The sequence below is a fragment of the Etheostoma cragini genome, chromosome 23 (assembly GCF_013103735.1).
Source record: "Etheostoma cragini isolate CJK2018 chromosome 23, CSU_Ecrag_1.0, whole genome shotgun sequence".
In the NCBI taxonomy this organism is placed as follows: domain Eukaryota; kingdom Metazoa; phylum Chordata; class Actinopteri; order Perciformes; family Percidae; genus Etheostoma; species Etheostoma cragini.
The window spans coordinates 13,151,873-13,162,688 of record NC_048429.1 but is presented as its reverse complement, the minus strand read 5'-3'; the positions used below and the strand labels follow the sequence as shown (position 1 = coordinate 13,162,688).

The window sequence follows — 10,816 nt, the reverse complement described above, 5'->3', positions numbered from 1 at the left end:
CCCCCCCCCCCCCCCCAGTTTTTAATTGCTGCTTTCATTCCCCTTATCTTACTCACACTGCATATTAAATAACATTCAGTATGACATTCCCATCCTCTCCCTCCCTCTCACCATCCCTGTCCATAGTTTTCCTCCCTTTTCACCCCTGCCCGTCTGCTCAGCGGTCTTCATGTCTGCCAAGTTTATCTGCATGTGTCCGTGTGAGTGTTCAAAGCTTAGCCCCCTCTGTCCTCACGAACTCTTCAATCAAACGGACAGACGGCCCGGGCATACCTGAGGAAAACATACAACCAGTTTGCTTGTGTATGTGGAAGGAGATGAGAGGGTCTTTCGCTGAGTGGTTCCAGATACGAGAAAGAGAACTCACACACACACATTTACGAGTGCCAGCAGATAGAAGCTCTGCAGTGTTGAGTGTAAGCTGACAGAGGTTGTAGAGTAGAGTCACAGCCTAGTCAATAGCCATGTAAAGCTGCGATTAAAACTAAACTTTTAGTTTTGTTATTTCTCAAGAAATCATATTGTCAGATTGCTAGAATTGTACCGCTTTGATGTAAAACCGGTCATGAAATAAAAACGTTGAGAGTCAGGTCCTATTCATTTATTTCTGAGAACCCGTAAATCTCCTTTTTTCTGTGGTCTTTACCTGTTAGCCTGCAGCTGGGGGCATTCCTGTGGTTAATCATCTACCCTCAGTTAGCCTTTGCTTTCATTTGAAATCACCCCTGCATTCTATAGATAAAGCTAAACAAGCTAAATAATAAAAAATAAAAACATACATTATGATGGGAATATGTAAAACAGTGTTATAATAAATGCTATTATACCTCACAGTTTTTTTTCTTTATCCTCTTGGGCAGTCTTTCTCCAGATTCTTTGTTGGATCCAACTTTTGCTCCAGTTGCAAATTCAGGTAGAGCTTTGACTTGGAACTGCATTTGGATACAAAGATTGAAACCAATCTCATATCTGCCCCCTATATATGAAGCTAGAGCCCGTTAGCTTAGCTGAGCGTAAAGAGTGGAAGCAGGTGGAGACAGCTAGCCTGGGTCTGTCCAAAAGTTAACGCAGCTAGGTTTAATCCTGTCGTTGTTGCATCATGTTTTGTACCGATTAGCTTGATCTTTAGAGGGGCTGGTGAGTGGATGTGGTAACCTTTGGTCAGCCAGAGTTGCCGTTTCCCCCCTTTTTCCAGTCATTGTGCTAAGCTAACCAGCTGCTAGCTGTAGTTTCATATTTACCAGACAGACAGTGTGGTGTGTGGTGTCTATCTTCTCATCTAACTCTCAGCAAGAATGAGAAGAAAAAAAAATCAATCCAAAATGGTGAACTACTGCTTTCAGAAAACTGCTGACTAAATAACACCCGCCATGAACTACTATAACTACTATTTCTAGTCGTAGTCCCGTTATGTTTATTGTGAATATTATTGCCATTGTTCAACACACGCTCAATGTTTTTTTTTTTGTTGTTGCCTCCAACGTCATCTGGAAGGACATGTTGGGGGCAAAAAACGCCAAACACATCATCACACCCCCAACCAGCCCCGTCAGACACCTCCTACCAAGAGCCTGGGTCTGTCCTATGGTTTTCCCTAAATGGAAGTTATCTTCACCACCCAAGGTTTCTCCCTGAAAGGGAGTTTTTCCTTGCCACTGTTGCACTAGTTGCTTTCTCTTGGGGGAATTACTAGAATTGTTGGGTCTTTGTAAATTATAGAGTGTGGTCTAGACCTACTCTATCTGTAAAGTGTCTCGAGGTAACTCTTGTTTTGATTTGATACTATTAATAAAATGAATTGTATTAAACCTGTACCTTCATAAAGGAAGCAGAACTAAATTATGATGACGTTTCAGTTCATCATGACACAACTGTAACCAGCGTGACATCATGTAAGTAGGTTTGACAGCAGAAAGCAGCCAGGGTGCCACTTTAGACTGTGTGGCTGCCATGTTTTTCTTGGCTATCTTTCTTAATGTCATAAAGGAAGGATGATGAGAAAATATATCACTTCTAATCTGGTTCAAATTTTCAAGTTTTATTCTATTTTGCGTAATATGGTAAAAAGAGAGAGAGAGAGAGAGAGAGAGAGAGAGAGAGAGAGAGAGAGAGAGAGAGAGAGAGAGAGAGAGAGAGAGAGAGAGAAACTGAATCAATTCTGTGGCTGTCTATCTGAATTTGTGGGTATTTTGGATCGTAATTACCCATACGTAATTACTCCAGTCTCTGAAACATTTCCTTCTCTCACTTAACTCTCTTTTTCCGTTCATCTTTTATTTATGTCAATCTGGCTTCACGTTGTTTTGATGGCCGGTGCTTTGATTAAGTTAACTTCAGCGCAGTTTTTGCTGGGTGATTTCCATCTTCTTCCAGCATACAGGAGGTCTGTCAGCGTGTCTGCAAGCTGCTGATATGTGATCTGATGTTGGCGCTTATTGCCATGGGAGAGAAAAGAGAGAAAGAGAGACGACACTTGACATCTTGTTGGCCTCTGAACAGAACCGTTGGAATTACTATTGAGGGCAATACTTCCCTTGAGAAAAATGTCAAATATTTTAATGGAGCATGGCCACACAAAGAGAAAGAGATATAGTAAAGAAGGACGAGGGAGAAAGTTTTTTGTTTAACTCCAGTCCGAGCTAAGTTATTGTTTTGGGCAATGTTTCCCATCCCTGCGATGTTTTATTGGAAACAAAAGAGAAACGAGAAGGAGAAATGTTGCCAAATTGTACTGTTCAAGTGTGTGTGTGTGTGTGTGTGTGTGTGTGTGTGTGTGTGTGTGTGTGTGTGTGTTTGTGTGTGTGTGTGTGTGTGTGTGTGTGTGTGTGTGTGTGCGTGCGTGCGTGTGTGTGTGTTTGATCACTTCTGAAGTCAAGCTTTGTGTTTGTTTGCCCTTCCTGATAGGCTGGGGGTGTTCAGGTGTGTCCAATAAGGCGGAGCTGACAGTTGAGTTTCTGCCCAGCGATTGGCTGGAAGCCTCTCAGGTTACAGGCTTTGTATTGATTCAAATATTTGAAACCTTTTCTTCAGAAGTGAGTGAGAAAGAGAGAGAGACAGGGGGAGAAGTTGTTCGCTGCTCTTGGGCATTTAAAAGTACCCGACAGCAGTTTTCATTGGCCTCTCTGCTGTAAAACTTAACTGTGCAGTAAAAAAAGACTTATAAGGTGAAAGAAATGGCAGGGAATATATATATATATTTTTGTTTTTTGTTTTACAGTGCCTTGTAGTACAGGCTTCCTGCCTTTTATAATGGCAGGCCTCCCTTGAGCTTGTAACATTTTAAGCTCTCAATTACCATTCTCTTTAGTCATAATAAATGTCAGCAGGATGGAAATAACTGCATCAGCTGAGAAAGCGCTGAAGGAAGGGATAGTTCCAGGTTGGGTATTTGCTGATGTTTTCTGTATAGCAGAAAAAAACGGCAATAAGGAAACAAGAAAAGATTGTAAATGTAGATGAATGAAATTAATGCGTAGCCTGGATTTTATCTTTCAGTGGGCTTTTAGGAGTGCAGGAATTGTGTGTGAGAGGGGTGAAGTGTGTCCTAATGGTGGGCTTTTCACCTCGCTTAAACCTGTCACATCTACAAATGTCTTGTCTTGTTTTACTGACCGTCCCTCACACTAACTGACTAAACACCCTTGTTGATTTTTCACATTGGGGCAAGGGGGGTTGACCACCAGAGTTGTCTCTCTATCTGCAAGCCAATATGACATAACAAAAGAAATGCCCAGTCTTGAATACAAATTGTGAAATATGGATTATTGTATCTTCAATTATGTTTTTTTTTTTTTAAGAACAAGACCTCGTAATGTTTGGCAAAAGTGTCAGTATGTCAACCAATAGCCTTACATTAGAAGGAAAGAGGAAGAACTGTGAATTTGAAAATGAGTGAATTAATTTTACTGTATTCGTGTGTGTCTGTGTTTGTGTAACTCCTAACAGCGACAGCTGGACAGAATGTGTGTCAACAATTTAGGCTGGTTACGACGAGCACAAACCACTGTGTGTGTGTGTGTGTGTGTGTGTGTGTGTGTATGTGTGTGTGTGTGTGTGTGTGTTTGTGTGTGTGTTTGTGTGTGTGTGTGGTCATTGTTTCTCATACCCAAACACAAGTGTGTCATGTTTGCGGCTTGCTTCACGGGCCATTAGCAGCTCTGCGGCCCTTACCACCTACAATGCAGGACTTTACATGTGTGGCCTCCTTATACATCTCCTTTTTGTGTTTGTCAGTAGTTAAAAATCACCTACACCTCACTAAATACCGACTACAAAATAACTGATTCCAATCAATTTGTTTGATACATCATAATCATTAGATTCATATTTATTAGGCTGTAAAAGTGCAATAACCAAACCCTAGTGCAAACACATGGCTGATCTTTACAAGGGCTATCCCGTGAGTGTTTGGACGCTTGTAAATATGCCACATAGTCGAGATAAGGGGATGTGTACAGTTAATAAAAAATTAACCCATGATACTTCAAAAGTGTGGAGATTACGCAGCAGCTTCGATGCTTGTGCATGCTCACAGCATCATCTATTAAAAGACTATCAATTTCTGTTAAACCTGTGTGTCTGTCTGTGCATGTCTGCTAGTGGGTGCCTATATGTGTGTCTTATGGCATGCTTACACCCATAGAATGTTTTTTTCCATGGCGTCTATCCGTGACACACCCTTTCCATGGTTCAGCCCATCCTCTGCATGTGTTTGTGTGTGTGTGAGCGATCCCATGCTTGCAGCTGGTGGGCTCTATAAATAGTGTGAGGTTGGGATGCCCCAAAAGAGAAAGCAAACAAACAGCTATCTTGAAAAAAGGTGGCAACGACTGAAATATAGTGTCAATTCTTGGCCTCGGTCAGAAAGTATTTTTGAGTAAGAGACATTGCTTTTATGTAAAAGTTGACATGTCACACTACTTGGGTTATAATTAGTGCCGCATGATTGCATAGCCACCCCCCCACCACCATCCTGTCCCTACAGTACAAAGTCCTTCCCACTCTGAGAAGCTAATAATTCTTGGAGCGCTGACTGTATCGCAGTGCCGATCTGCTATAGTTTACTTAGTCACAAAATAGCCTGGCTTATGTCTAGAGTAGGTGGTGAAGTCCCTTGTCAGTCATTGCGTAAAAACCTTACGCTGAGCAATGCTGTCAGTGTGTAGTTCATGTGTTTGTTTGGGAAACGAGATTAAATAAATGCTAATGAAAGGTTGAGTGTGTGTGGTAACAGATTATGTCAGTACCTACTTGGCTACAGAATCATTGGATTTGACTTTGTACACCTGATGTAATTTTTTTGACTTGACATAAAGCGTTGTGTGTCTTTATGTAAGAAAACACGGAGACTCAACAATAGAACAGCATGAGCTACAAAACTAGTATCCCCCCTACCCCCAAAAAAAAATTATGACGGCATCCACGGAATCGTGTCAGCTTGCATTTTCTTTGCCTCACTAAGTTCATGTAAACTGTCAGTTGATGGATCTCTGGCGCCAAGTGGGAAAACAGTGGTTTCCCCAACCTACAGGGAGAAACAGGTGCAAAGCACACACACTACCACAACAGATCCTCAGCACTGGGTTGATTGAGCACCTCCATTGCAGCACAAGCAGCCCAATACACCACAGCTGCTGCCTAATGTCACTGTCCTGCAGAGAGACTCGTTAATATGTCTGCATTTGTATATGTGGGATTTTGTCACTCTGTTGCCACCCATGCACTGGGATTTTTGTCCACTACAGACTTGGACCTATAGTATATTGGCCGCACTGAACTACTTGACCCTTATGTTGCTTCCCATTGTGAGGTATTCGTCCTAGTGCAGTTGGAGTTGACCTCCAGTCTTGTTAGCAGTTAGCTTGAGACTAGCCTGATGAGCCGGCCTGTCCACACCCTGCTCTGATTGACTGTGCGCCTGGGTAACGAGAGTTCAGGGTCCTGAGAAATAACGTCTATACGTCTACACGTATTAGAGTGACAGGGCACCTGTGGCCGAACCTCAACATAATTCTTTCACCCGTAAACCCACACATACTTGAAACACATTTGACACACACACATGCTCGGCATGGCACAGCAAAGCTGCGCAATCCGACCCATCTCCTTGCCCCATTTCAACAGTATTATCCCCCTGCAAATTTCATCTGGCCTCACCACCTGTTGTCAGCTGTATTTCACCCAGCTTATAGCTTTCTGTTTCCTCCATAGGCACCAGATTTTACAGTTGTGCCAGAAGTAGGTATGAGACCAGACGTAACCCTCCCCAGGGGCAGAAATCCTATACTGATCCAATTACTCCCGGCCGGGGCTTGAATACAACCGAATCTACTCCGGCAACTACTTAATTCAATGTAGCGGCAAAAGTGTTACAAAGTAGTACACAAGTCAAGCTGTTAAGCTGCAGCATAGAGAGTGCAGAAGAGATAGGATTGGGTCCAATCAGTGTTGGGTTGAAGCTGTACAAAGCAAATATTTACAGCATAGATAAAGGTTCAAGCACCATTTAGCAGTTCTTTCCTTCTTCATCTGAGATGTTTTATTTTGGCAAGAAAAAGTACATTTCTACTTCTGCACTGGGGCAGCTTTAGCTTCAATTTGGGCCTCAATTCAATTTTGATCATTTATAGCACTGAATTAGAACAATATTATGCATACTTAAGAAACATTTGCAGGTTCCTCAATTTCCTACAAGTCAGCTGGAAACATGAAAAAGCCATCCCACTCATGGAGCTAATGCTACAGCCACTAAAATCTCCCAGCAACAAAACTAAAGATTGTATTGTTGAAAACAATTACCACAAAATATTTGAGCGTTAAATCTGCCATGTTATGTTGTAATATTTGAATGTAAGCAAAAGCAACATAGATATGTCTTTCAGAAACATTATTTAGACCACTGCGAGACACTTGAGAAACTGCCCACTGAAGAATTTACAAGCTAATGGAAGATATGAGTTGACATGAACATAGGTGGAGAAGACAGAGACAGTTGTCCAGAGACACAAAGAGGGAGTAGTTCGGCACTAAATTAAGGGCCAGTGACATCTCTACATGTCTCAGTGTAACATGATATTTGTCAGGAAATAGGTTAGATAGTTACATACAGGCAATTATAGGAAGTGAACCATGTCTGCTGTACTAGTAGTGGTAATGCAGGTCTACAATTAGTTGCTTTTATTTTGAAATAAACTTTGATTCTAAAAGACATTTCCCAACTAGTTTGGCTTGTTGATATGCACTGTATCACAGAAAGCACTCACCTCGCTGAAACCCGGCCTCATGTTTGAGGATACACTGGGTCTCATGTCTCTGTCACATTTAACATTTTGCTTGTCTTTGCACTTTTTATTGAGGAATTTCTGGATATTAACCTTGTTGAATCTGTTTTCTATCAACTTGTTGATATGTTAACCTTTATTGCCACCCAGAGCTGCCATTTCGTGAGTGTGTTAATGTTAAAATATATGCTCTCTCTTCCTTTCAGATGGTATCCATCGGGTTGTAGCCCTCTGCACGCTACGTGTCACCGTCATCACGGATGACATGTTGACCAACAGCATCACGGTGCGTCTGGAGAACATGTCCCAGGAGCGCTTCCTCTCTCCCCTGCTCAGCCTCTTCCTGGAGGGCGTGGCGGCTGTGCTCTCCACCAAACGGGAGGCAGTGTTCGTGTTCAACATCCAAAATGACACCGACGTGCAGGGCTCCATCCTCAACGTAACCTTTTCGGCACTGCAGCCCGGAGGCGTCCCGGGAAAAGGGACGTTCTTCCCTTCTGAGGACCTGCAGGAGCAGATCTACCTCAACAGGACTCTGCTCAGGCTGATCTCCTCTCAGGAGGTAACACACACATATGTATACAGAAGATAGAATTCTCTTCATAAACTGAACTAGCGTTTTTAAAGAGATTTCTTTCTTCTCACCAGGTGTTGCCATTTGACGACAACATCTGCCTGCGGGAGCCCTGCGAGAACTACATGAAGTGTGTGTCGGTGCTGAAGTTTGACAGCTCGCCACCCTTCATCGCCTCCGACACGGTTCTGTTTCGGCCCATCCACCCCATCAACGGGCTGCGCTGCCGCTGTCCGCTGGGTTTCACCGGCGACTACTGCGAGACCGAGATCGACCTCTGCTACTCAGGACCCTGCATGAACAACGGGAGATGCCGCAGCAGAGAGGGAGGGTACACCTGCGAGTGCCTGGAAGACTTCACAGGTAAGATGTATACAAGGGGAAAAAAGAACAAAATGTAATACATCATTGCAATTCAGCTTATTTTTCTTGAATTTTTTTATTTATTTTAAGTCAAAATAAATGATCTTGGTATTACATTTTTCTACTTAGACCCAATCACAGAATAACTGATTTAAGATGGTTTTTTCTTTCGGTTTATGACATACACATCCTGGTTGTATCTCTCTTTTGCACCAACACTGGCAGGATTTTCTTTGCAATTACAAAAATAGTTGAAGACCTACACTTTCAAGATAATCTTCCGTCACATCAACGTATGATGTTTGTGTACATTTTTACAACCTTTTACACAGATAGTCTGCTGGCTTTTTTTGCAGCTTGCATATCATTAAAGATATGTGGGAATGCTATCAAAGTAAAAGAAATGGATTGTATTGTTTTAAAGGTTTTTTGATTATTGAGGGGCAAAAATGTATCTTAACTAAACTATATGGTGCTTAATACAAATCACACACATGTGATAACAGCTTGTGTGTATTAAAGCCATAACAGAAGAAAACCTCCGTCAATGTGCGAGGGCTCATATTCTTCCTGACAAAGGTTTTGATGACTCGTACAAAATTGCCAAACTGCACTGGCAGGTTGTAAAAGCTCTCAGCACCTATTGTTGTAGCTTGAGGTCGACCCCAGTGTAAAGAGGGAAATATGCTTTGTAGTACAGTAGGTATAGCCACCTGCGCGTGCACACACACACACACACACACACACACACACACACACACACACACACACACAGTAGATTTATTGCAGTATAGTGATGTACGGAATGTTGCCTACGCTGGTCAAACCAGATCTCAGACTCATCACTAAACTCATTCACTTAAACCACATTACCTTTGATAAAATGTTTGTTTTTAAACTTAGAATTGTCTTAATACTGGGACATGTAAGCACTGCGTGAAGGCACTACACTACAAAGGGTAGATCTTCCTTGCAACATGGAAATTTGAAATTGGTCCCCCTGAAATCTGCATTGTTTCTGTGCTAGGTCAAAGTATGACCCATGTCTATTGTTATTGTGTTCCTCTATCATTGATTTGAGACAAAAGACAGAGAAATGGTATCAGTCAAGATTATTAGCAAGTAAACAAATTCTTAGTTCTCATAAATCAGTGAGCCAAAAAATTGAAACACATTGTCAAGAATCAACAGATCAGGTGAAGAAAGGAAGAAGAAGCTCACTAGCCAGCAAGCATGGATGTAAACAATGCAAGTATAAAACTATTCAAATGGATCAAAAAGAGATTTAAAGAAAAAAGGATAAAGAACCCTAAACTCTACTCTACACAGAATTTCACATGGTAGATGAGCCTCGGCAGCTTTCATCATTCCAATTGAAATCACTTTCCAAAATATTTCCCCAATGTTACTGATCTTGCTCCCATACTTCCTTCTTGTACATCTGATAGCTGACTGTCTCTGCTTCTCTGTCTCTCCCTAATAGAGACCTCTAACAGCCTTCATCTATTCTCTCTTCTGTCCCTCCCAACACTCTACCTTCTCTTCCTCTATCTTATCTGATGTAATTAACTGATCATACCTGCCTTTGTCACTCACTGGCCCTCTCTCGCCTTCTCCTCTCTCTCCCCGTCTCTATCTTCCCCACTCACCCATCACATTTTTTCTTACCTACATCCCCTCTTTGAAGGTCACAGTTCAACTCCAGATAGTTAGGGCCCATCAGGGGCCATTATAGGGCTGATGACAAGGGGGCCCGATCTGTCCTCCTTGGGTTTCCTACAATATAGGGAAACAGATCCTTATAATTCCCCCTCGGAATAAAGGATTATGCTGAGGAGAGAAGGGCCATTACCTGGTTCCAGGCTGTGGTGTTGGGGGTTTGTGTGTGTCCTGGGTGGAGAGATCTTGTCTGGAAAGAAAGTGACACACAGCACTGCATGGGACACAAAGGCACCCATCACAAATAATATTTCCAGTCAGAATGAGGACTGGTGTATTAGTGGAGGAATTTAAATGAGCCGAGCCAGGAAACTGTACTAGGGCCACATGGTCATTTAGGAGGAATTTCCCATGGCAAGACCTACTACAGCAATCTACTGGATTAGATCATGTAATATTATAAATGTGATTTCAACATGCAGCCTTTGAGTTGTTTAGCGAAGGACAGACTTATGGCAACTCCACACGCAAATAGCAGCTAGCACACAAGACCTTGTAGAGCCATTCCTCCATCCTAGCCTCCTTGTTAGCTTGTTGTTGTCCCTTGGAGTATTTGACCATATCATGACCAACTCCCAATAGGAAGCCAGGCAAAACTGCCTAAAGATTGGTTCAGAGCCAATCAATAGAGGCTTATAGCTGCAGGTGTTACGTGCCTCTACTGATGCCACTGGTCAGTGATTGGATGGACCTGTCTGCATCCTCCTAAGCATCCATAGTACAAACTAAACCCTACTTTTTGGTGAAAAAACCCTCAGGGTACCTTCAAAACCAAGTTATAGTTATAGGCGTTATTACTATTCATAATAGATAGATAGATAGATAGATAGATAGATAGATAGATTGATAGATATTTATTGGTCCCAAAAAATGAGAAATT

At 42.2% G+C, this 10,816-nt stretch overlaps 1 protein-coding gene across 4 annotated transcripts in view; it reads left to right on the top strand.

Annotated features, from left to right (window-relative positions):
- Positions 1–10,816, top strand: part of celsr1a (cadherin EGF LAG seven-pass G-type receptor 1a) — a 90,191-nt gene that overhangs the window by 28,974 nt on the left and 50,401 nt on the right. For all 4 annotated transcript variants that reach the window (XM_034862987.1, XM_034862986.1, XM_034862984.1 and 1 more), the window contains exons 2-3: positions 7,487–7,842; positions 7,929–8,217. In XM_034862987.1, the coding sequence (XP_034718878.1) occupies positions 7,487–7,842; positions 7,929–8,217 (645 nt within the window). The remainder of the gene's footprint in view (positions 1–7,486; positions 7,843–7,928; positions 8,218–10,816) is intronic.